At 40.1% G+C, this 27,998-nt stretch overlaps 1 protein-coding gene across 1 annotated transcript in view; it reads left to right on the top strand.

The window, feature by feature from the left end:
• tfap2e (transcription factor AP-2 epsilon) overlaps window positions 1-27,998 on the top strand; it is an 82,188-nt gene that overhangs the window by 33,658 nt on the left and 20,532 nt on the right. Inside the window, exons 4-5 of the mRNA XM_052036262.1 lie at window positions 19,929-20,154; window positions 20,537-20,655. Coding sequence (XP_051892222.1) covers window positions 19,929-20,154; window positions 20,537-20,655 — 345 coding nt within the window. The remainder of the gene's footprint in view (window positions 1-19,928; window positions 20,155-20,536; window positions 20,656-27,998) is intronic.

The raw sequence follows: 27,998 nt of genomic DNA, 5'->3' as shown, positions 1-27,998 counted from the left end.
TTTGTTGGACTCCAGTGCGCCCACATGTGCAATGCAAGGGCAGCTGGCTGTACAGGTGGCACAGTGGGAAATGTTCCTGCTGGCTTAAGCTAATGCCAGTTCTGGACTCTGGGACTTTTATGAAGAAACTTGGGTATGTTAAAAGTTCTGGTGACAAGCAGAAGATGTGCCCTGATATGGTGATTCACAAAAAAAATTTTCCTGCATTATTCTAATACATATTCTTAAGATTGAATCAAGTGCTGAACTGAATCTTTGGGTTGTTTACATTGCTGAACTCTGCTTGAAAACAGCAAATTTGCTTATCCGGTTATATAAAGAGAGTAGGAATTGCCTGCAGTAAGTCATTTTTTAATCCTGGAGATTCATTCTGCTACAATGCACAAATGAATAAAATTTGTTAATTACTGCACAAACTCATGACATTGTGTGCACTTTAATCTGGGAACAACACTGGTGCAGGCTTTTCTGGTGTGTGCTGTTACAGTGAGCACCAGCTGCTTATTTTCCAAAACAACGCAGGGTGTGTTAAGCCATAGCCAGCTAGAACTGATTAGGTACCTCCCACTACTTTCTTGTTTCTCTTAACATCCAAGTCTCCATGCTTTCCTACAACCCCATTAACTCCAGTTCTTTTCCCTAGGAAAAGATCTCCACCCAACTCTCTGCCTACTGGATGTTAAAGTTCCTTTTGGCATGAACTTTCCGCAAGACTGTGGATAATGTTGGCCTGGTGAATGCTTCTCTTTATTCAGCTTTCAATGTTCTCATCCACCACAGCCATTTACAATCTCTTATCACTGCTGCTCTCTTTTAGTCCCTTTATTTTCTTCTTTAGTTCCTGAAGATTCACTTCCAAGATTCACTTGGACTGTGCTAGGCATTGTTTCTTGTTTGTTTCTACATTCAATTACTACAAATATTCCAAGACCATGCTGGGTTAAAGGGCCACATGTAACCTCTTGTTACTTCATTCACCCTAATCTCCAAAACCATGAGAGTAGGATCAATAATCAGTTGCCCATGCCTACTTCTCCCATGCAGCTGATCACAGAACACCACTACCTACTATACTCTGTCACTCTGCATCTATCAACATGCTTTTACCTGCTCAAATTCATTCCTACAATGCAAGCTGCCTCTTGCTCCTTCTCCATTGGACTCTCTGTTTGCATACCTTTGCCATGGCATTTGTCTTAGTCAAGACTGCAGGCATCACCCACCTTTAAGTCAGAGAATCTTTGATCTGTCTGTCTTTTCCCATTAACCTCCTATTGCCAACCTCACAACCACCTTTTAGGAGATTGACTGTAGTTTTACTTTCTAGTTCAAAGGCCATCTATCCCGTAAATCCTGGTCTGTTTCCTTTTAGTCTTGTTGGCTATGTTTACTGCACCAACACCATCCCTGCACATCTCCAGCCTTCTATCAAAGTCAGTAATAACACACTCTATAACTGTGACACTGGTGCTTTATTCCACCTTGATACCTTCAACTCCCCATGGCTCTTATTCTTGTGCCATTTTCCCCACCATCTTTTAGCTTCAGAGGAATGTTGTTACATGGTTCCACTCCTGTATATTCCAATGCAGCAAGTCGATCACCAACAGTGGTTTTTGTCTCTTCATTGCTTAGGCCACAATTCACAATGATTTATCCTTTAGGGTTAAATCCAGTTAATGTTTTGTTCTCTGGTATCTGGGGGGAGTTGATGAGAATGTGGGGAGAATAAAAAAAAATGGGATTAATGTGATATTAGGGGAATCTGATGGTTGGCGCAGACTCAGTTGGCACAGTCCACGTGGATTGAGTAGTCAAATTTGCTACATGTATTCATGTCTGCAACCTTTAGACTCACTGATGAGCCTATTTTCAATGCTGTACCTCTATGATTCTTATGGCATAATTGCATTTCCCAATAAGGTGAAAAATACCTTAATAAACACTGCTCTTTTGCAAAAGTAGGGAGCTAAAGATTCACACTGGCAGGAACTGGGGTACTGACCTTAAAGGAGAATTCTCTGTCAATAAGTTCAATAATGAATTCCTATCAAAGCCATGGAAATTGATATTTGAATGATAGAATAGAATCACAGAATTGTTACCGCACAGTTGGAGGACTTTTAGCCCATTGAGTCTGTGCTAACTCCTAGCAGAACAATGATTTCAGTTCAATTGCCCCACTATGTATTATCATGGCTGGAGGAAGGGAGGGATCACAGCTCATTAGACACACAATAGTGCTAACCACACTAATGGAAGGGCTACTTGATAAGTGGTGCATATTTATTGGCATTCTTCCAACTTTCCAAAGCATCTCTAGTACTACAAGGCACAAGTCACGGGTGTGATGCAATAATCCTAGTGAGTGTAAAGGCGTGCACAACAGTCAAGAATTTGACACCAGCCTGGACTATCCATCTACTTGATCAGCATCTCATTAACCTCCTTAAATATATTTTAACTCCATTCACTGGCAAACTAGAGCAGCAATGTAAACTACCTGTAGAATGCACATCATCAAGATGTCAGATTTTCTGACCCCACTTTCTAAATCCATCCATTGGAAAGACAAGACAAGACAAGGCAAGCTGTTCTTTGGAACACCGTTATTTCCCAGCTGTACGCTGCTGTGATAATAACAATCCTTCATCATCACTGGTTCTGGATCTCCTTTCCCAAAAGCCTTGAAGGAGCAGCTCCATCAAATGGACCGCAGCAATTAGGATTAGGTGGTGAACCCAAACATGGAATACTATAGATGCTGTAAATCTGAAATTGATGCTTATTGCCCCTTTTCTGATTCTTTGAGTGCAAATGTTGGTAATAGCCTTTATTTCTAGAACAGCCAGTAGGAAAATATCTCAGCTTTGCATGAAAAAAGGTGTAATATTATCTGCAGGATAGCAGAACTCCAGACAATGGCAGTTCATAGGGTGAGGGAGCACAGCGAACAGATTTTCAGTGATGAAGTCCAAGCTTTTTGAGTTGTGTGTTAATTTGCCTTCTCTGTATTCATACCAGTAACTTAATGTCTACGAGCAGCAGGACATCAATTGGCAGAATCTTGTGGTCGTGGAAACCATGCCAAGTATTAAATAGATAGATCCTCCTATCAGTACAGTAACTACAAAATGTAAAAATTCATTTAATTCAATGGGTAAAGACACAGTTTAGTATTATGTTGAGTCCTGTAGGTCAGTAAAATTAAGGGTTTGATCCTGGCACTGATATAACTGATCTTAGCTAAGGAGATGATAGGAGGCTACAATGAAACTTAATTATTGAGGGATAAAGTTGCTGAGAATTTTTTCTACATCCTTATCTAAAGATAAATTCAGTGTTTTTGTGATGAAAAGGGAGAACAGAAAGAATTGAGAAAAAGTGGTTGAAGTTCATCTTTTGTTAGTAGCATTATATTCATAACAAAATAGCAGTAAACCCATTTTTCTGGGCTAGATCTTGCTGGACGTTACTCACTACACAAAGTTGCTGCGCCCAGACTCCCTTTGCTAGCATTCACTTGGTCTGTGATATCTCTGATGCTCTGCACTTGAGAGTTGGGCAGCAAGGCATTGTGAGGCCTTGGGCAGTGAGCAGGCCTCGGGTGGTGTAATCTTGAGGTCATGGCCTGGAACACCCTGACAGCCTTTGGTAAGAGACAAAACTGGGCGCTGATCTTCACTTCCTAACAAGGATAAAATAAATATTTTAACATTTTAAAATTTCTCATATTTTAAAAATTCTTAAAGCTTTCACAAAAAATGAAAATGCTACAAAACTAAAAACTATACAATAAGTAATGGATAAATAACTTGCCTCTATTCCCCTATGTCCAGGCCAAGAATCCAGCTTCAGATGAATGGAAACTCATTTTATGCCAGGTCTGACTTAATATAGGATCAGAGAGCCAAATTCCCCAGTATAATACTGCATATTCCCAGGAGGGTGTGGAATCCTGCAAAAGAGGGCAGTGACAGAAGCACTGGTATCTTTCACTCAGAATGTCTTGGAGTTCAACATTGTGCCTTGCATGCATGAGGCTAAGACCTGTCAGGATTTAAACAGCTGAATGCTCACAATTCCAATTGCAACTAGTGACTCCAGTCAGCAATGTTCATCCCACAGTTCCTTTACAGTCAATGGAAATAAATTTTAGAGTATCCCAACCTTAATGTAAATGCTAGGGTTTCTACTTTGCTAGATATTTTTAGAAAGCAGGACTGTTTTTAATTGAAAATAGATTGGTCTTTATTGGAAGCATTTATATGTGTAAGATCTTGACCTTATGGTACCTTTCATGTTCTCATGACAAAAGTACTCTTAAAGTGTATTCACTATGGATTGTTAAATTTGACTACCAATTTATGCATAGTTCAACAGTCACAAATACCAATACAATGAATCTCTTGTTAAACTGGTCTGGTGGATGATGGATGAACCTGCTTTATCACTATTTTGTTTCATAAAAATACCTTGAAATGATTTCTGTATACCAATAACCATGATCGCAGCACACAGCAATCTTTTATTACATTTAAGCATCACATGTTCAAGTTGTATAAGTAACATGAGGAATAAGGAATTTACAACTGCATAGATATCAAAATAAGTGTATCAGTCTACAAAGTACATGCTTGTTAAAATGAATCATCAAGGGCTGAGCATGTTCTGGGTTTGAACTGCTAAGCCACATGTGATCTGGAAAACAGAGATGTTGTTCTTCCGGTTACATCAAGAGAATAGGAATCGCCTGCAGTAATTCATTTGCAGGCCGAGGGACTCATTCCGCTACAATGTGCAAATGAGCAAAATTCATTAATTAGTGCACAAAATCAGCAATGTATGTGCACTGTGTTTTGTAACTGCACCCATGCTGGCTTTTCAGGTGTGTGCTCTCAGAGTGAGCACCAGGTGTTTTTTTTCTTCTGCTGCAACATAATGCTTGTTAAACCACAGCAGTTGGAACTGATGCTGCTGAAGACCTGTTTGTATTTTTGTAATATAATTTCAGGAAAATTATAGTGAGAAAAGAAGCTGACTAGTCTAAGAATGCAACAAAGCAAATTAAATTTGATGGGAATGCTTTATGTGAGATACTTTACAAAGCCCTTTATAGTTGCACATAAGTAGAAATTAGCACATTCCAAGAAAATTTGTTATTTAGTTAAATTTACTAAATGAAGGGTTATATTTGGGAAGGGAAAAGAAGTAAATAATACAGGAAGACTACTATAATCTATTGTGGCCATTTACTCTCTTTATTTTTCACCTTACTCAAAGATGGGGATTCATGTTGGGAGTGGTTGCAGAATTGCTGAGGGTTCTAAAATCTCATCTAAGTGGCAATGCTAATTGTAAATCACATTAGTGAGGGGTAAAAATTTGTCTTTTTTGGTATGCAGATTGGAATGCAGTGACTGGCCATTGTATATTCTGGCTGATCTTCATTTCCAATGACAGCAATAGAACTGAATATTAGTAGCACAAAAATATGCGGTGATACAACTCACTCACTATCTGCTTGTGCTCAAAATGATTTAGTACTTTGTGAGTATCAGCAGACTACTGTAATTTGGGAGCTGGGGAAATCACTGTCACATCTTATCCTGACCTCACCTGCTATTCATACATGCATTTCTATAAACAGATTACCAAACACAAATAAAGAGCAAGATCTGATTTGTTTTAAAGTCTTTAGAACATAGAACAGTACAGCACAGGAACAGGACCTTCGGCCCACAATGTTTGCGCCGAACATGATGCCGAATTAAACTAACTCTCTTCTGCCTACACATGATCCATATCTCTCCATTCCCTGCATAGTCATGTATCTATCTAACAGCCTCTTAAATGCCACTCTCTTATCTGCTTCCGCCACTCCCTCAGCAGCCCATTCCAGGTACCTACCACCCTCTGTGTAAAAAAAAAACTTGCCCTACACATCTTCTTTAAACTTTCGCCCTCTCATCTTAAATGCATGTCCTTTCTACCTCCTCTGTGGTATCATCTTTATGAATTCCTGCTGGATTCTTCAGAGACATGGGAACAGGCATACCAGGATGGAGGGTGCTTAGCACCTTGAGTTTGTTCATGGCTGATTTGTATCTCAATTTGATCCCCATCTTTGAGCCAATTGACATTATGAAAATTCACATTTTTTTCAAAATCCAATATAGAAAACACACAATGGCCTTTTCTATTTTCATTCACAGTTTTAGTGACATTTGTATTAACCATCATTAGTCCTCTGTTAAAAAATCTTTCCATTTAAGGTATATTTTGTCTGAAAGTTTCCTGTGCCAGCAGGTCACTCTGCACAGACTGAACAAGCCATTAATGGCTTGAGATGTTAGAGGAGAAATTTTAATCAGAGCAGTTTCTGGGAAGGTGCACTCTACAAGCATGTCAAACAGTATAAAGTAATTACTTAAGATTACTTTTTATTCATTGAATATGTTCAGAGATATTCTACCTATAAAAAATTAACTAGGAAGGTTTGAGATTCATGCTTTTCTTAGTGAAAAGTAGTAATGCATGTAAAATAGTTTGTCAAGGTAATAATTAACTGTGGACATCTGCTGTTAGGATTCAATTTTATTGCTGCTTCTGCTTTGATAAGATGCAGCATTCACTTTATAGTGACACTAGAAATGTTACTTTCCAATCATGTTTTAGTGGGAGAAATATACTCAAGTACACAGGTGGCAGTACAGCCCAGCTCTACTTGAAGTTCAATGCAGAATATTGGATAATTCAAGATTTGTCCTAATTGGCATTTTGTAATGTAATCCAAGTTCCGAAGGGAAATTGAAATGTCATGGTTGGTAGCCAGATGGCATTCCACATAGAAGGAGATACTGCAGAGGACATAAAAGCTACAGTCAAACATCAGGGTTATGCTGGCATGCATAACTTGGTCAAGCACATTTTGTGTCAATTACTTTGGGGCAAAACTTCCATTTCTCTGAAATCGCTGGTAGCCTTGCCCCATTTCAACATGGCACGACATTGGCAGCCCAGCATCCACCACTTTAGCATGGCTGACTACAGTGTAGGGCCTGCTGCATTCACAGGACCACTTTTACAGATGGTGAGTCTCTGTCCTCTAGACTCAGGGTCAAAACAGTTTGTATTCAGAGCTCTTGAATGTTTGTGTGTGTCTTTGTGCTTGCTCCATGTTTAATGCAGCATAGGCTCAGCAGACAGGCTGGCAAGCTGGTTATTCGAGTTGACTCCACAAAATACTTTAAATGTTGAGGAATTATTGCAACTTTGAGCTCTGCTCACTGGACTCCATGAAGCACAGATAGAAAAATGCTGACATGGAACTGCTTGCAAGTCTGGGATTTTCATGTGTTCATCTTATGTGTGGGAATTATGGATGTTACCATTAATGCAGGGAGTTGCTGGGATTTCTCCACAGAATTTGGGCCAATGTTTCTTTGTAATTTACTCCTTTCATCAACACTGCTTAGAATACTCCCTTCTTCTCAGGTGGTCAAGGATGATTTGCTGACATTTCACTTCTATGGGTTCTGAGTTGGTTGAAGAGCCTTTGCAGGACTCACAGGGTTTACCCCAAGTGGGGCAATTAGTGCTTGATAGGGTAGGTGGGTGGGTTGTTTGTCATGTTGTGTGCTTTGTCCACTGTTTGTTCCCCTCATGGATACTCCAGGTGCTTAGTACCTTCTTCATCACTGAACAGTCATGGGCCACGAGTCTGTTAGGATGCAATAGTTTCTGAGGGAGACTTCAAGAATGCTGTTGAAGCAGTTCCTCTGTTCACCTGGAATTCTCGTGCCATGATGGAGCTTGAAATAGAGTGCATGTTTAAGAGGTTGGTGTAAAAGCATGCAGAAAATGTTGTGTATACTTTGCTTGATGATCAGACCTTCAGTGTGGGAATGTTGGCCTGGGAGAGTATGCTGCCATTTGTTTTCCTATCTTGCCAATGCAGTTGGAGGATTTTGAGGAGACAACATTGCTGGTAGTTTTAGAGTACTTTGTGGTACCTTCTCTAGCTTGTCTATTAACAGGAACGTGAAAATCACTGCTGCTTGGTAAACCAGTAGTTAACTGTCGAGCTTGAGGTCTTGGTCTTCAAACACTTTTCTACTGTCAGTAGAGTGCTATTGTGAATTTTGTCATTGATGCCTGAGAGGTTTCTTCCAAGAAAAGTAAAGTGATCCATGTAGCTGAGGGTCTCATTGTGAATCCTGACTGTCAGAGCTCATGTCGTCAGGTTGTAAGAGGCTCTTCGTTTTACTGGTGTCTAGTGTAAGGCTCATCTTCTCATACACTTCAGTGGAGAACCCAATAAAAATGGGGCTCATTTTCTGAATATACAGTCATGAAGATTCACTAGTTTCCTGTTTATCATTAACTCCATTCCACTGGGGAGCCCACAACAAATATAGAATGGTGATGAATTTCTGAGGATTGCCAAATTTGAGGTGGATTGTCCATAATCCATTTTGCTTGATGTATGCATTTATGAGGTTAAAAATGCCAGGTAGAGTGGTCAGGTTGCTCCACATATTCCCTGGATTTGTCACATGACTCTGGGAGGAGCATCTAGCCACTGGGAGGAAGTGATTGAAAAGGTCCTTCCAATGACTTGCCCTTTGGCAGACACCATAATTTATGGGGCCAATCTTGTCTTCTTTCTCTGGGATCCTCTACCATGCTCTTCTTGTGCCAAATGAGGAATATGAGGTCATGAATTCACCCCAGAAGTACTTCTCTGCTGTGTTTGAGTATCTCATCGGGGATATCATCTTTCCTCCATTCCTGGCTCTCAGTGAGATGAGTCCTTGGGTGTTTATGTTATAGATGGGCTTGACAACACCGAGAAGTCCTCATTTATTTTGGTTATTAACTAGTTGTCTGATCTCCTGTGTTCTTTCTACTGAGGTCATGAAATTTTTTTGGACCTAGGCCTTCAGATGCCTGTGGTTATGTTTTTTTTTATCATGAGACATAACAGTGTTTCCTTTTGTTTATGATGAAGCTCCTGGATCTCCTGGTTCATTTTCATTAAATCCACCTCATTGTTTTGGGTAGAGAAGATGAAAGACTCTTCATAGCTGTTATTTATCCTAGACTTCAGGGTTGTCCAGACATTGGACACTGTGCTTGGGAATTGTCAGGTTCTTGAGTCCTTCGACACTTATTTTTCTGTGCTTAAGGGTTTAAGTTATTTGAAGTGATAGATTAGGCATTGTGCATCCCTCACTTGGATGATGATATTATCTATTAAATACCGAGGCTTGATCAAGGCTGTTGGATCAGACCTTGTATTTGTTCTGTTAGTTATAACAAGATCATGATCCAAGCATTTAGTTAGGACGAGTTGGCTTTCCCCAACTTCTTCCTTGCCATTTACACCCTTCCAGAGTTTTATGTCCTTTCTGACCCTAGCACTGAAGTAGCCAAGGAAAATCCTCAGTTAGGGATTGTTCAGGAATTCCTCTTTGGCTTCATCCATGGCTTCCAGAGTTGGGTTGTACACTCTGATGACCTTAGCATGCTGATTTGTGTTAGAGCAAACTGGAGGGTCATGAGACAGAGGTGTCACTGAGATGCCAGACTATTTCAATCTTGAGAGCCAAATCTATTATTATTATTCTGTTTTGCTCTTCTGGAAGAATATGTGCCCAATTCTTAGTTTCTTGAGATGGCCTTCTGTGGCTCATTTTGTCTCACTCAGAGCGACGACACCAATGCGGAAGTGACTGAATTCCCAGGCCATGACAATGGAGCAATGTCAAATCTGCCACTGTTCTGGTTGTCCATGAGGGTTGTGATAAACTTTAGGAGGAATGGACAATGAGTGTGCATTGATTCTTTTAACGTGTGTGGCTGTTGCACACCACATTGCCACATGCTCCTGATGGAATGAGGTCTTTGTCCAATGACGAGATTCAAGATGACTGGAGACCAGGTTCTGCTGATTGGACTGCACAGACATAATGACTGATGCTCACACTCTTGTTCAGGCAGGTACAATCTGGCCACACATGCACTAACTGGCATACACTCACTTGCTCTTACCTACACCCTCTTCTTCTCCCTTCTCTCACTTAAAGCCTCTCACAGTTGTCCAATTCCCTAACAGTTTCCCACCCTCTATTCCTCTTCCCAAACCCCCTTTTTGCTTCCCTTTGTTCCATTCTCTCTCTTACACCCTCCCACTCAGACCCACCACTTTTTCCCACCTTCCAATCACCTGTTCTGCCTCCCTAATCCCTCTCACGTTCCCTCTCTCCCACCATTCCCCTAAGTCTCACTATTCTCCAGCCACTGGCCATACCCTGTCTCTTGAAGTGAAGTCATCCCCTACCCCCCACTCTGCCCAAGAGCCACCATTTTACCACACTGAGGCTGCTGCTGGAGCACTGGCCCCTGCATCTGCACTGTCCGAGGTCTGTGGTCTAGCCCAGGCCCTACCCATCGCCCAGGCTTGCTTCCAGGTAATCCTCACTGAAGCTTGGGCTGCCTGCCAGGTGCCAGCAGCCGTGGCTGTGTGGTGGACCCTGGCCTGTGGACTTTGCTGGATACTTGGGATAGATTCATCCTATGGGAGCAGGAATGTCCTATTTGGCTGCCACTATCCTTTTCTCCCCCCAAGTTCCTCAGAGAGAGCCTCTTGGTTTTCACCCAACGTAAAGAAAAATAGCTGGTAGTGCTGTCAGTTGTCATGTCATTGGAAAACTTGGATATTTGACTCTATGGCCCATCATTAAAGTCATTAGTAAATGCAATGTATAGTAGAGGTCTCAACACACTCATGCAAGACATACTGGTCCCAATCTGCCAATTAGATTACATGCCCATTGCCCTCTCTCTCTAGTTCCAGTCACTCAGCCAATTTCCTATCCAGGTCAATAATTTGTCTTCAGTTCCATGAGCTTCAGTTTTAGCTAACAATCTCTCAAATGGTTTCTGGAAGTTCATATAAATAACACCCATTGACAGCCTCTTGCCAACTAATTGGTCATCTCTTCATGAGAAATTCAGTCGAGTTTCCAACAGGGATGACCAACCATTCAAACATCTACACCGGGTTCTCTGATCAGCTGTAAATTGTCAAGGTGTTGAATCACTATATTCTTAACCATCAACCCTACTGATTTGCTAACAGTAGTTAATATCAATGCTGGCAAATCTTGACCCATGTTTCATTACAGTCTTCTTGCAGTGGTATTCTCTTTCTCTACAAATATTAACACAAAATAGTCAACGTATTTATCATCATGATTAGAGTTTGCCTGCCCTCAGCTGGGACGTAATGGTCCCCAAGGATGCTACCAGATGACCATTTTCTGCACTTGCTGGCACATGGAGTTCAGGCCAGGACTGTGATTTTTGAGTTCAGACTCAATTGTCTGCAAAAACCATGGTTTGTCTGGGCTTGGCAGTCACCAGAATTCAGGTGTGAATTATTAGGGACTCAACCAGAGATTGTGTGCCAAAAGCCAGAGCCTCCTGGTCCTGACTATCTCATGCTGTTTGATGATAAACCTCAGAAATGGTGATGTGCCCACTGAAACAACTGTGTCTGCCCCAGATACTAGTGGTTGCCAGCACCCAGTGTCCTGCTTAGAGAGACAGTAAAACGGTACAAGGAGGATGCACACATCGTGGAGGCAGGTCTTTGTTGGTAATGTGTTATTCCAGGTATTTGTGCGCAATTAATATTCATTCAACATATCTGCCATTTCATTATTTACAACATCAGTTTTCAAGGGACCCTAAATGCTCCTGGCAATTCTCCTTTTCTTAATATAATTGTAAAACATTTTGTATTGATTTTGATATTCCTTGAAAACTTGCTTTCATTCACCCTTTCTGTAGCTTATTTCCAGTTTGTTAACTTTGGTTGTTCTTTGTATCTCTCCAAACAACAAAATCTATGCTGTTTTTGGATTTTTCTGTGGTGTTTCTTTCAGTTTTATATTGTCCTGTACCTCTTCAGTCACTCATATTTATATATTATATTTTGTTTTGCATATTTTCTTATGGCAAAACTGGAGGCCATTGGGCTCATCGAGTATAAGCAGCCCAACCTCATCAATTCCATTCCCCCACTCTGTCTCAGATGCTCATCAACTCCACTGAAATTCTCCTGCTATGATCTGAAGTAGGAGTAATTTTAATACCCAATTAACTTACAAACCAACACGTCTTTGGAATGTGGAAGAAAACTGGAGCACCAGGGGGTGGGGGCAGGTGGGGGGGGGGGGGAGGCTTGCCCTCTCTGCTCTCATATTCTTTGGTGAATAATGGAAAGCATCCTGTATCCCTTTTTAAATCCACCTGTCCTATCAGCGTTCAGGATCTGTGGACATAGTCACCTCTGTTCACCTATACCTCTCAGTGTCCTACCAATTACTGAGTATTCCCTTGATTTGTTGCACCTCCCCAAATGCAATTTCACATTTCTCCACACAGCTGATTTTGTTTTGGCAACTGCAGCTTTGCCCTTTAGGGGTATAAGCAGGTTCTGTATCACTTTAAATACTTTTTGAGCATCAACGGCATATTTTTTGCTTTACCTATCAACAGACTTGCCTCGGTTGTTGTTTCTGTCTTATTCTGTTGAAGTCAACCTTGCCCAAATCTCGAATATTAGTAGTTGTTTGAGTTTTTTGCTTTCAAGCTCTGTTTTGAACTAAGTCATGTTATGATTGCTATTAGTTCATGCTCCCTGAGGCTATTAACAAATCTTACTCATGACTCATTGCTATATCTAATGTGGACTACTCCCTGGTTGGCTCCAGTACATACTGTTGCAGAAAACTGAACACAAGCAAGAAATTTATTATTTTTGTGACATACGCCAGCTTGCTTACTCTAATCTATATGAAAGTTAAAATCCTACACATAAAAGTGCATTGCCTTTGCTGCATGCTCTCTAAACTCTGCATTCACATCTTCCAACTCTTGAAAGCAGCTTTCACATAGACGATTCACGACTCCAACGTAGTCATTAAAATCCTTCTCTGTTCTCTCTCTGCTAGGACTCTACTCCCAATCCAATTAAGGTGAAATCTATTTGATGGCACATTTTCTTTCTGTCCCAGAAACTGGTGCCAGTACCTCATGAAATTGAACTCCTCTTTCTCACAGTATCTGTTCAGCCACATCTTCTGTTTGTATCTGCACCAGACTGCACTAGCCCAGATTATATATCCCTCTGATGGTGCTGCAATCCCTTATTACTGGTGATGGGGAGTATTGGCCTGGATTATGAAGCTCCAGTCCTAAAGTATATGCATATCCAGCAACAGTGCAGTGCATCTAGGAGTTTTGGCCTGGATTATGGAGCTGCAGTCCTAAAGTATATCCATATGGTGAGAGTGCAACACCATGAGCCAAGGCGGGAGGGATTTTGCCCTGCAAATGAAGTATGACAGACAAGCCCTTCTGAGCATCAAGGAGGCCATTCAGCGCATTTTGCCCATGTCTTGCCTTTGTAGGTGCTGTCCATTTTATTTCATGTCCCTGTGACTTTGCTCATTGCCTGCTGAGGAATTGAATGCAAAAGTGAATAGATTATGCTGTTACGTTATTATACAGAGCATTGGTGAAACCATATCTGGATTACTGTATATAGTATTGCTCTCATTCACAAAAGGATGTTATTATTACTGAAAGCAGTTCAAAGAAGGTTTATTAGATTGATACAGGGAATGGGTGGTTTGAATAGTGAAGAAAGGTCGAGCAGGATAGGCTTGTATCCATTAAACTTTACAAGAGTGAGGGGGGACTTATAAGTTTCTGACACGCCTTGAGAGGATGGATATGGAGAAGATGTTTCCTTTTGTGGGAGAATCTAGAACGAGGGCTTGCAGTTTAAAAATTAGGGGTCAACCATTTAAGGCTGAAATTAAGCAATGTAGGAAAGATATCCTGTATTTTCAGGGGCTACAAGACCCTCCAGATGTAGGAAGCAGACCCTCCAGTCTTAGGATGCAGTGGAAGAAGTAGCTATGAAGATCAATGCCAGGACCGCTGTCTAGAGAGGATGAGAAGTTCATTGATCTCACATGTGGTCAAATCTTTGGATTCATTTCCAGTTGCCACTGTCTGCACCATTAACCTTAGGCACTAATCAATTCACTTCATCCACATTACCCATAAACAATCTCTATTATTGACAAATTATACCTACTGTTCGTATACTCACTTCATTTTCATATTCTTAGCATTGTTACAAAATTCACACTCACTAATAACAGCTTGCACACAATGCCAGTTGTTCAACCATGACAGCCACTTCCCTCATTTACTTAGTATGTACTCACTGCCAGACATACCTTTCTGCAGTAGGACAATGTGCCCAAGCAGAGGCCAGAAATACATGCATGTCCTAACACCCGTGGGAAAAAAGGGATACAGCCATTATTGGAAAGGCTGTTGCCAGTAGCCAGAGTCGATTGTATCCCTACTCATATTCCTCCTTCTCACATCTCACTGCCCTCTCACCCTACTTTCCTTCAACTTCTCAGGCTACACATGGTGTAAGTGTCCACCTCTTACTTTACTTCTCTTGTATAACAATCTGACCCTTGGTCTTTTTTCCTTTCAGATACCCAATACTTGCAATTGGGCAGGCAGTAGAGAAATATCAACAAGGCAATGATAATGATGATGATACACCATCAATTGATACTTAAAGACACCAGATCAAATACTGACATTGCGTTTAATTTAATGGATAACAGAGAGTGATGCAGTAGGAATTGTAGGCATAAAGCCAAGACAGTACTGGAACCACCAGCCACATCATCAGCTAATGGTCCTTGACACTCAGTAAGGACTCTTAATTTGGTATGTGGCTGGGACAGTGGACTACTGCAGAATGAAGGTTACCTGGGTGCTGCCAGTGGACCTGGGCATTGACTTGAGCATATTACACAGCAACTGGATGTTAAGACTTTCTGCTTCTGGTACATATCAGATTTAACATGTATCACCCACAAAGCCTTATTCATGTAACAAATGACATCCTGAATTATTGGAAGTCCCACAATTGTCTCAAAGCTAATTCTATTCCCTCTCTGTTAGCAGATCTCCGACAATACCAAATGAAATGCAATTAACTCTCTTTGAATAGACAATGTTTGTGACCTTCCTTGCACAACACAGGTTGTTGAAAGTGCCACCACACCAACCTAGAAGGAGCCTGGCACATAGTTGATATGATCACCTTGGCAGCCACTGGCGTTACATTCCTTAAGGTTTCAGTTGTGTTTGCAGTGTATGGAAGATTTTAGTGAAGATGTCCATATTGAAGTGTAGATGTTTCATATATTGCTTGCAGAGGTTTGGGTAAGAGCTTTGCTTTCTGAAAGGTTGTAGCCTCCTGCTGAGAGCTATTCCCCCACCATCCTCCAGCAGTTTTTATTGCTCTGTATGCCTTCTGTTTATTATCCTCATCAGACTATATTGCAAGGGCAATGTTCAGGAACATCTGGTTTGTGCAGAGATATTGACAACAGCAAAATATTCCTTCATCACTCCTTGTTTACTTTTGCAACTTTATATTACCATGCAAGGTGTCAAATACTTGTAATTTTGTAACAACAACCAGCAGAAATCAACTACAACTTAGCTGAAATAGTTGATAATTCCTTTATATCCCAATAGTTGGTGGACCATTCTGCTGCTAAACATGCTCAGCTATATAAGATTAAGGGTGTTAGGTGCGGTATTGAACTCCAAAATGAGAGTCCTGATGATCAATATAATCTGTCACTTCTGTCTGTTGCCACCAGGCATTCATGTGTGTTTTACTGATCACCTCAGCAATATGACATCTGGCTTGACTCATCCAACAAGCTCACAGATGCTATTCTGAAGCTTGATGGGCATTTTGCCCCTCCCCAAAAATGGGCATTAACAATTTTGGTGCCACACTTACCAAATTTTCCATGTTCGACTCTGAATACCATGCACGTCATTTGTGACAACTCTGTGTAGTACATTTTGTTTGATGTTTATCTTTTGATATTTGATGTTTCTGGGTAACGGTCAAAAAATTCACACCACAAAGTTCCAGGCAATGACCATTTCCAACAAGAGAGAATCCAGTCACCTACCTTTGTCATTCAATGGCATTACCGTTGCCGAGTCCCCCAACATCAACAACCTGGGGGCCACCATTGACCAGAAACTCAGCTGGACCAGCCACAGATATACTGTGGCTACAAAAGCAGGTCAGAGGCTACATATCCTGCAGCAAGCATCTCACCTCCTAACACCCCAAGGATTTTCCACAACTCTCAAAAAATTTGATACTATCCAGGATAAATTAGTCTGCTTGATGGGCTCCTCCTTCACCACCCTAAACATTTGTTCATTAAACGACCAGTGCACAGTGGCTGCAGTGTGTACCTTCTGTAAAATGCACTGCAGTTGCTTTCTCAGGCTACATTGACAGTATCTCCCAACCCACAACCAATACTACCTCGAAAGAGAAGGGCAACAGGTGTATGGGAACATTACTACCTGCAGGTAGGCCTCCAAGTCCTGCATCATCCTGACTTGGAAATATAATTGGCAGACCTTCATCGTTGCTGGTTCTAAACTTTAAAAAAAATTTTATTTACAGCGTGGTAATAGGCCCTTCTGGCCCAACGAGTCCGCGCCGCCCATTTTAAACCCCAAATTAACCTACCCGTATGTCTTTAGAATGTGGGAGAAAACCGGAGCACCCAGAGGAAACCCACGCAGACACAGGAGAACGTACAAACTCCTTACAGACAGCAACGGGAATTGAACCCCGATCTCTGGCGCTGTAATAGCTTTGTGCTAACCACTATGCTACCGTTACCACGCTGTAAATAAAATTAAAAAAAAAAATTTAAATCCTGGATCTCCCTGTCCAATAGCGTTAAGTAACTCCGTCAAACCTGCAGTGGTTCAAGAGGCACTTAAGGGCAGTGGGGGATGGGCAATAAATGCTGGACTTGCCCATGATGCCCGTATACTGGAAATGAATATTATATAAAGAAGGGATATATTTAACACTGAGCAATATCTATCACTGAAAAGACAGAACAAAAAAGCAGATTATCTAATCATTATCTCATTGCAAGAACTTGCCTTGTGAAAGTTCCTGCATCACAGTGGCGACTACACTTCAAGAAAGTACTTTAGTGAAGGTTGAGTGCTTTGGAATGTCCTAAAGTTGTGAAAGGTATTACCCAACAAACTATGGGAATTTAGCAGAAGCTTCTTTTCTCTCAGTGTGATTGGAATGTGGAACTTGATGTGACAGGGAATCATTGAAATGAAAAGCATAGCTGTATTTAAAAGGAAACTGTATTCATCTATGAGTGAGGAATGTACAGAAGGATATGTTGAACTTGGGTGGGAGAAGGCTGATGTGGAGCAGACACTAGCATTGAACTATTAGGCTGAATGACCTATTTCTCCGACCTTGAATTTGATCTAATTCTGTGTAATATATGTAAATGACATTTTTTCCATAAATAGTTAAAATTACTGAACCAAAATGAACAGCATATCTCAGCATTGTGTACACTATGTATACGCTACTTCCTATCTACCTATTCAGTTCTTCCATTTGAGATTTTTCTTAGATATTTTAGACATTGATATGGATAATGTATCTTTCTTCCACATTTCTTTTGCTAAAGAATATCATACAATCTAACTTTACCCCTGTTGCTTTTCCCTCATCTCGTTTTGTGGGCCATTTACCACATAATATGAATATAAGGCATGTGCACCTTTCAGACCAATGGTATTCTTATATTAATCATCATGCATTATTTGAGAAAGACTGTTAAACACCAGTTAGATTCTCTTCTCCTTTGCTTGACTCCATAATTTTTCCTTTTGACGATACAACCGAGATTCCATGAGGAATAAGGATGGATATCACATCACAGCTTCACAGGGCACATACTGTACTGCCAACACAGCCATTTCCAAGTGTACCTTATGTACTTTTGTTAGAATTGCTACTGTGTCTTGGATATTTAGCTATACAGTAAAACCTTGTTAATAAATTAGTACATACAAAGTAAGACTTAACTGCAGTTGTATACAGATACTAGTGCTCAATATTACCTTGTTTGTACAGTGGATGGTAGAGAGCTTGTGCATGAAGCAAATGTTCATGCTTCAAGTGACAATTTGTTTACATGCAAGTTTAATTTTCCACCTAACCAGTACAAGAAAAAATGGTTTCTATTTAGTGAGTGAGCAGAAGGAAACAAATAAGTAAATATTATATTAAACAAATTAATCCAAGTTTACATAATTTTAAGTTTCAATAAATGTGGAACAGGATTGTAATTTAAAACTAATATTGTTAATTGGCCTCAATATGCACAATTTACCCTACTCAACAACATGCTGATAGCCCAGTTGCCACATAGACTATAACTTACAGTTTGGTTTAGTACTGGATTGTTTGTGTGTTTGGTGGCTAAATTATTTGACTGAAAATTGATAATTTAGCTGTGACAATTGTCTAGTGGAAAAGACCACCATGTTCTGCATCTATAACTAATTATAAACCTCCAACATAAAGGAACCGATCTTTGGTTCAGTGAATTTTCCAGTAAATAGATGTATCAAATTGACCAGGAAAGTGCCAGGTCCAATCTCCTGTAGTTCTGAGTTAATGGGCCAGTTGTGGAACACCATACTTGATCTCATTTGCCACTGGATTAGGAAGAAAAAGTTAACCATAATTTCCACAACAGCTCACATTTTTCCTTAGAAAATCACCAAAGGCTGATCATCAGTTCAAAAAGCTTGCAACCCCTAAATGATCCTGAATAAAACACCATAACATTGGAAAGGCAATACATACATTGAAAGCGCACTGGAATTGGAGCTCCAATTTTTCTGTCTAACTACTTATTTTCCCACCACTGATGTTCTCATTCTATGCTGTTAATGAGAATTCCTGACCAAAGAGAATTTCTAGTCATAGTCTAAGCATCAAATACAATATGAGTTTGTGTATGTGTGTTTATGCAGGGGAGGGGGTGTGATGTGGTTGGAATGGGAGGAGGATAGTGGGGGTTTAGTATTTGTAAGAAAATTATCAGGAAAATATAAAATAAATTCTTAAGCTATTGCTGGTGTATGAGTAGGTCTTATATGTCAAACAGGGACAATGTAAAACTGGCATTATCTGTAGCCTTTGATACAATGCTCTTTAATGTTATGTTGGCCTTCCTCATGCTCAGCAGACATCAGGCCAGCCAGTAGGAGCTGGAGCTATTACTGTGGATGCTAAACATTACACTGGTTATGCCCTAGATCAACAAAAGGGTTAATACTTTCAGGAAAAGCAGATGTCAGGACCTTGGAAACCAACATCCATTTTGGGAAGTTTTAATTTTTAAAAAAATATTCTATACCTTAAAACGTTGTGCAGGACTAGTGAAAATTGCAATCATTTGTGTATGTTCCTGGAACTGTCACTGAAATATAAATCCTGGTGTCCATTTGTCCTGACTCAGCCAGAAACACTGAGCAAAATCAAAATGCTATGTCTGCTTAAAAGCATTTATTCAAGGACTTCTATTAGCCACACCATGGTTGGTATACACAATAATGGATGGCCTGTGGCTAATAACTGGGGAGTTTGAGGATATGAGTTTGGGACTTGTCATATGAGTTTGTGATTTTACAAATGAAGCAGAAGTCTAACTCAATGTCCATCTTCAGTAACATCCCTAACCTACCATTGTCCCACATATCTGACCAAAATCTACAGGGAAATGCCACACATTATTTTACTCCTTGATTGATTTTTGACAAACATTTCTTATATTGCTTCACCCATTCAATGATAACTACTGTTTCTCTGAGAGTACTTTCAAAGTTTTATGCTGTACATTTTATAGTGACATTTTTTTGCTTCATTGCAGTTCCAATGCCGATTAAAGCCAATGGCAGTTCACTTTCTTTGAACATGCAAAAGGATGGCTCAGTTGGAGGAGTGACAAACCCAAATGAAGTGTTCTGCTCAGTCCCAGGCCGCCTGTCACTGCTCAGCTCCACTTCCAAGTACAAAGTGACCGTGGGAGAGGTTCAGAGGCGTCTATCACCACCGGAGTGTCTGAATGCATCACTACTCGGAGGAGTGCTGAGGAGGTGAGTGAAGGAGGGAATGTTAGTGGAGAAGTCAACAGCTGGGGTTGAAGTCAATGAACAGAGTTGACAATGATAAATAAATTGCACTATATCAGAGATAAAAATAACAATGAGAGACATTGAGCTTAAAAGATGAAAAGGAAGAGAAATAACAAAGGTGATAAAGGGATAAAATTGGAAAAAAACATGGAGATTGAAAGGAAGATGGTACAAGAAACATAGAAATTGAGATTTTCTAAGCAACAATGAGCTTACTGACTATTTTACATCTAATAAAATATAACTAAGCTGATGGATATACCGAGCAAAAAGATGAAAAGTTAATGGAATTGTTACTTTTCCATCTGTACACTGGATTTAAACACATGTATGTCTTCCTTAGGGCAAAGTCAAAAAATGGTGGTAGATCCTTGAGAGAAAAGTTGGAAAAGATTGGACTGAATTTGCCTGCGGGAAGGCGCAAAGCAGCCAATGTCACCTTACTCACCTCACTCGTCGAAGGTAGGGCAATTTTCAACAGCCACTTGAAGGCAACACTATTGGAAAAAACATGCTTATATCTTTTGGATCTGCATGTCCAGGCAGACAGATAAGGCACAGAAAGTATTAATGGCCTTGTGACTTCATGTGTTCTACATAAGAAATCAACTAATTAGTTTTGAGATTCAAACCACAGCTTGATTCTGAAAAGTCCAACATCAATTTCCAAGGTATGCAACAAATAGTGAATGGTCTGTCACAATTTGTTTTGTATTAAAAGTTGGTAATATTAAAGCAAATGAGGATTCATAGAAGTTGACTGAACTCATTGCACAGGTCAATGGGAAGGAGACAAACTTGGTTCTATTGCCTGCCCATGACTTTTTGATTGCTTCCTTCAAAGGAATCTATTCTTTGTGGTGGAAAACTTTTTTTTTGCAGTAAAAAGATTCAAGTGGTTCTATCACTCAAAATAAGTAATAGAAACATGAAGAAAATTTGGAATTTAATGCCAAAAAAACAAATATCTGACAATACAGATAAACTGAAATTAAAGTCACGGAGTCATAGAATCTGAGAATTTAGCACTTTTGGCCCATTATGTCGGTGGAAAATGAGTGGCCCAATCTAATTCCCCTTCCATCACCAGGTCTGTGCCCCTGCGGGTTGTGGTTGTTATTGCTATTCTGGATTTTTTTTCCTCTGTAGAACTGCTGACGAAAATGCAAATTGTTTAGAAATCGAAAACTGAATTCACAGTAAGCACTTCCATTAATATAGTACATTTAATGTAGAAAAGTATCCAAGAAGATCTGCAAGATAGAAAGAAATATGGAGACTGAGCCCAAGAAGTGAAGGTTATGTGTGGAGAGAGGTTGGTGGCAGCCATATCAATTGAAAAGTTGGGTTTCAAAGGGGGTCTTAGACAGGGAGAGTGAATAGACATAGTAGCTTAAGGAAGAAATTATAGAGCCAGGGGATTTAATGCTGAAGGCACATCCACCAAGGATGGGGCTAAAGGAAAGTGAGTGCAAGAAATAGTAATTTAATCAGGTGGATTTATCACCAGTGCAAGTTACAAGCATACAGAGATGCCAGGCCACAATACATTAAGATGTTACCTAAGATGTTCCAACAGTTTATTTTATTGTTAAGGAACAAGATGGCTAGAAATTTTCCAGCTGTTGTTTTTTTTTAAAACTTCATCAATGAGATCAGAGAAAAATGCTGATGAATTTCTCCCATTGCTATGTGTAGTATTATAAGTCTGAGAGATTGAAACAGAGCCAGAAACAGATTACCCATGCTACCTCTCCCCCATCTCAACAAATAAATACTGTGTCAATACATTAAAAATGGAAATGGATTTAACCAACATCCTTTTGATTCGAATATTTATAAAGTCAACGTCACAACCTTTTGAAAAACAATTTTGCCAAAAATTTATTGTAACATCTTTTGCTCTGACTGGTTTAGCGTTTTTGATTTGTTTTACTTAAACAGTGAACTTAGCCATCAGCATACAGGATGGAGCACTGCCCTGCTTAAACAGTAAATGTTGACAATGAAACTTTACTGGGAACTGGCCTCAAGGAGCTGCAGTTCCCAGCAGTGTGAGTAGTTAGTCACACTGCTGAGTATGGATGTGCAGGGTCCTAGAGTGCAGTGGTGATTAGAGTCATCAGTGTTTTGTTTTCTGTTCTTCTGATAATGTGATGATCACTGAGTATCTGAGAGACAAACGTTAAATGTATAATACTCTGCAATGCTCTTATTTAGAAAAGGATGCGATTGCTGTCAATGTAAACAATGGTTCCATCTGAATAGATGAAAGGAATAAAGGTGTGGATGTGTAGCCTGCTTGGGAGTTGGGCAGATGACTAAAAGCTTGAATGCAAAAAATGGATTTTGAGAAGGCTTTTAAAATGGAGCACGAAGTGGACAGATGGAGGTGTTTATACAGTTCCACAAAGTAAGATTGATAAAATATCTGCTTTCAAAGTGGAATGAAGAGAAAGAGGAGTGGATATGTAAAAGATCAGATTTAAGCAATGTATTGGGAAATCTCAGACTGAAGCAATTATGGGTGGATTAAAGGAATAAGATAATGATCTTAATTTAAATACATTGGGAAACTGAAAACAAATATGGATCTGTGAGGAAAAGAATGGAGGACAGGCAGGACTTATCCATCACCAACGTCCTTCCATGAAACCAGTAAACCAGGGCTCAGTTGGTCTGAGCACATTCCGTTCTGAAAATGCACCATGCCAATGAGAAAGAATACCGGGTCTATCCCAGATTAAGTTAGACTGTTCCGTCAGTCTAGCAATAGAGGTGCAGTAGTGAATTGCAGCATTCCATTCCTTTGTTGCCTAGTAAATCCTGTTGGAAAATACACTCATCTGGAGATTGACTAAGGATACAAATAAATTTAATGTGATACTATTTACAATCAAATAGCTTACAAACATTTAATGTCTAAGGTTGCACACAAACAATGGCTTCTTGGACAAGAGAGTGCTGCGGTATTATACGCCAAATGAATTAGAGCCTCGAGTGTTGAAATGTCTATGATTCCGTAGGACCTTTGGGAGTGGGACATACAAATGCATGATCATGTGAACTAGGAGCAGCAGAAGGTACATTAAACCTGCTCTGCCATTCAATGTGATCATGACTGATCTGATTATAATCTCAGTTTCACATTTCTGCCTACCTACATTCTACTCTGCACCTCCATCTATCTAAACTAGGAAAAGCAACATATAAATTAGCTTATGAGCTGTCAGAGTATATATTACAGTGACCCTCCAGTTGGGAACATGTTCTGTGTGTTATTTTGCCAAATTATTCTAAAGCAGATTCCTTTTTTAGTATTTAAATCCAGAATAGGTCTAGAATTAAAGAACCCCACCTGTTTGTAGGTTAATCCATTGAATATATAAATTAAAGCTCAAGATACCTTGAATGGAGAAGGTTCTTCAGCAATTGGATTTAATTATCTAAGAATGGTAAATCTATTATATAGTTAGTAGATTTATAGCTAGCTTTTGTTTTCAAAATGACTTTTTGTATCAACCATCTTTCCCAGTAACTTATTACTGTGATTATTACCACTCCAGAAACTTGCTTCTATATTTGTATCTTTGACATATGGATTCATCCCAGTGCACTTCACAGATGAGTGAGAGAAACAAAGTAAAAGTGAGATATCCTAAAGCTTAAATGAAGATGTAGGTGACAGGTTGGCAGGGGAAAGTCTTGACAGTTAACTGTTGATAATCCTGAGCATGAAGAATTATTAAATATATCCTGATTTTACCCTTCATAGTTTGGAAACATATTCCACTTGTTGTCATGCTTTGATATATCTGCAAGCACTACTTGAGTTTATTTTCAATTATATCATGGAGTCACAGAGTCACACAGCATGGAAACAGATCTTTGGCCCATCCATTTCGTACCAACCATCAAACTCCCATTTTACACTCATCTCTTTTCTCTCCCCCATGTTCGTATCAACTCCCCCCAGATTCTACCCACAGACCAGGGATAATTTACAGTGACCAGATAACCTATGAATACATCTTTGGGATGTGGAAGGAAACCAGGGCACCTCGAGGAAACCCATACAGTTTCAGGGAGACTGTATGGTTTTCCTCGAGGAGCTCTATGTGCAAACTCCACATAGACAGCACCGGATGTCAGGATCGAACCGGGGTTGTTGGAGCTGTGAGGCACCAGCTCTACTATCTGTGCAATTGTGTTTGTTACAAGCTTATAAGGAGTCCTTCAAGATGGAGATTTCAAAAGCTGAAGATGGTTCCTTATGCTGCTGTAACTGCATTATTTTAAGCATACCTGACATTAATCAAAGTAGACCATAGAACACAGGTCTTTAAGTGTCCAATGTGGTAAGATTACCATTAAGTCTCAGTGTTATGAAATAAAAATATTGACTCTACTAAATTCATGATCTCCTGGTAAGTACAAAACTTGTACTTCCATGGACATCTTCAGTGAAACAGTTCACTGGTTGTATTTAACCTTACTTGTCTTTAAGTGTAGCTATTTATCATGAAACCTAATTTTAAGTGACACTGCATAGGTCTGCAGGTTGTGCCAACTTGTTCATGATGCAGGTATTACTGGCAAGACCAACATTTATTGCCCATCCATAATTGCCATTGAGAAGCAGGTGGCAGTTAGCTATCTTCTTCGTATGTTGTGGTTTCTCTGGTGAAGGTACTTCCACTGTGCCCTTGGATAGGGAGTTTCAGGATCTAGACCCAGCAGTGATGAAGGAATGGTGATATAGTTCCAAGTTAGGATTTTGGGTGACTTGAAGGGGAACAGGTAACTGGTATGTTCCTGTGCTTCTGCTGCCCTTGTCCTCTTTTTGGGGTGGAGGTCACAATTAGGGAGGTGGAGTTGGAGTAGCTTAGGGGAGGAACTGCATTGCATTTTATAGTTGGCACACACTGCCACCAGTGCTGGAGGGAATGAATGTTTAGGCTTGTTGACTGGGTGCTAATCAAGTGAACTGTGTTGTCCTCTGTGGTGTTGAGCTTTTTGATCTTTATTGCAATTAAACTCATTTAGGCAAGTGGAGAGTAACTCATTGCACTCCTGTTTGTGCCTTGTAAATGCTGGAAAGGATTTGAGGTGACAAGAGATGAGTCACTTGCCATAGGATACCCATCCTCTAATCTGCTCTTGTAGCTACTGACATTTTGTGGCTGGTCCAATGGAGTTTCTGGTTAGTGGTGATTACCAGAATGTTGATGACGGGAGAAATTGTTATGGTAACACCACTGAAGTCATGCATAGATGGTTGGACTTTCTCTGGTTAGAGATTGCTTGGTACTTTAGTGCTGTGAATGTTACTTATCACCTATCAGCTCATGCCTGCATGTTGTCCATGTCTTTCTGCATGTAGGAATGGACTGCTTTATTTTCTAAGGATTCACAAATGGAATTGAACATTGTGCAATCACTGGCTCTTTGCCACTGCTTTGATGTCAAGCAGTCACTCTCTCCTCATCTCTGGAATTTAGCTCTTTTGTCCCTGTTTGCACCAGTGATGTGATGAGATCTGGAACTGAGTGGACTGGTGAAACTCAGACTTGCACTGGGTGAGTAGGTTATTGGTGAGTAAAGTGCCACTTGACAACACTGTCGTAAACTCTTCCATCATTTTGCTACCAATTCAGAGCAGACTAATTGGGCAGTAATTGCATTTGTCCTGATCTTTGTGGACAGGACATATATGGATAGTTTTGTAGTTGTACTGGAACAGCTTGGCTAGAGCTGTAACTAGTTCTGGATGCAAGTCTTCAGTACTACTGCTAGGATGTTGTCTGGTTCTGTAGCCCTTGCTGTATCTAAGATTTTCAGCTGCACCTTGATGTCAATATATGAATTGACTTGTCTGATGATTGGCTTCTGTGATGGTGGGGAGTTCAGGAGGAAACTGAGGTGGATCATCCATTTGGCACTTCTGGCTGAATGTGATTGCAAATGTTTAGGCCTTGTCTTCAGCACTCACATACTGGGTCCCAGCAGCACTGAGTATGGAGATGTTTTTGGATCCTCCTCCTGTTATCTGTTTACCACTATTCATTACTAAATGTGGCAAGATTGCAGAATATTGACCTGATCTGTATGCTGTAGAATGGCTTGGTTCTTTCTATTGCATGCTGTTTTGATGTTAAAAATGCACGTTACCTTGTGTGGCAGCTTTAACAGAATGGGACTTCATTTTTAGGTAAGCCTGCACTTTGCATGCCCTCCTGCATTCCCCATGCCCTTCTGCATTCCCCATTGAACAAAGTCTGATCCCCTGGCTTGATATTGTCAGTGGGATGAGGGAGGTGCCAGACCACAAGGCTGCAGTTTGTGTTGGTATGTATTTGTCCTGCTGTTGGTGGTCCATAGCACTTCTATCAGATCAGTTCTGAATTGTTCTATTTGACACCATGGTAATGGCATGCTATATGATGGAGGGTGATCTTGGCATAAAGACTGGACTTTGTCTCTATGAGGACTGTGTAATGGTCAGTCCTACTAATGCTATCATGGGTATATGAATCTTCAACTGGTAGGTTAGTGAGAATGAAGTCACGTAGGTTTATCCCTTGTGTTGGTTGCACACTACCTGCACAGATCCAATCTGGCAGAACATCTTGTAGGACTGTGAGCTCTGTCAGTGATAGTCTACCAAGCTCCATGTTACTCTGTGTGGTTTCAACTGAAGCACCATGTCATTTAAGTTTGTACAATTCTTCCTCTGCTTGAGCCTCTAATGTGTTTGGTCCAGGGTAGACCTGCAGTGGATTGACTTGGTATTTGGCTTGATGCACATGTGAGCTTTGTGGTCCTTAATGCCAGTATACGGAGGATATATTTGCATAATGCTGTAGAAGCTTATCTAACCATGATTGTGAAATGCTCATCCTTCATGCATTCTTCCAAGCTATCTTTAAGCCAGCCTTTTCTAATCGAATTGGCCTGTTTGTGGAGTGAGTTATCATAATTGTTAATTTCACTCTTGACTATTGTAAGAAAATATACATCATATCTGACCTCACATTTTCAGTGTCTCTTCTGGATATGTCGTCAGATTCAGCTTTTTTCAAATGGTGCTTTGTTGTACCTTTTTATGTATATATTTCTGTCTAAGACTGAACAATCAACAGCTATTGATGTTCATTTCATTATATTGGTCATTAACTTTGAACTTAATTTTGACATCACTGTATTTTCCATTACTGACAATAGCAGCATATGAACTGTTAAGTCGTTGTTTGGACTGTTCACCAGCTTTAGTGTTATATAAGTCTTTCCTTTATGGCTTTTTGTCATCAGTCTTTCTCTTCTTCTCATTGGTTAATTGATTGGCTCCTTGGTTCACATTATTGTGGGCTTCTCATCCCATGTATTTCATTACATACTGAGGTTATGTGCTCTTTCTTTTTATATTTAAGGTATTTTGCTGCTGTAAACTGTGATGGGCGATCTCCATTACATCGGTCCCAGTTTGTCCCACCTGTCTAACTTTTTCTCACAAACTCATTCACGTCATACACCTTGGATTTAATGTTGTTGTTCCCAACTTTTGCTGACACATGACCTCACATTTTATAACACTGCCAAAACTTTGTGGCTGTCTTACATGCTCACTCAAATGTTGTGTATTCAATAACTTAGATTGAATTTGTTGGTCTGTTGAAGTGCACATGAATGAGTTGCAGTATTGATTCAAGAAGGTGCCAAATTACATCCACAACAAATCCTTTACTCTCACCTCTCTTGGTCTTTTTGGTCTCTCTTTGCCTTCTGCTTCTGCTTCTGAATTTATA

This window comes from Pristis pectinata, chromosome 22 (genome assembly GCF_009764475.1).
Source record: "Pristis pectinata isolate sPriPec2 chromosome 22, sPriPec2.1.pri, whole genome shotgun sequence".
Classification (NCBI taxonomy): domain Eukaryota; kingdom Metazoa; phylum Chordata; class Chondrichthyes; order Rhinopristiformes; family Pristidae; genus Pristis; species Pristis pectinata.
The sequence above is the reverse complement of the archived record's forward strand: the minus strand, read 5'-3'. Positions and strand labels throughout refer to the sequence as shown.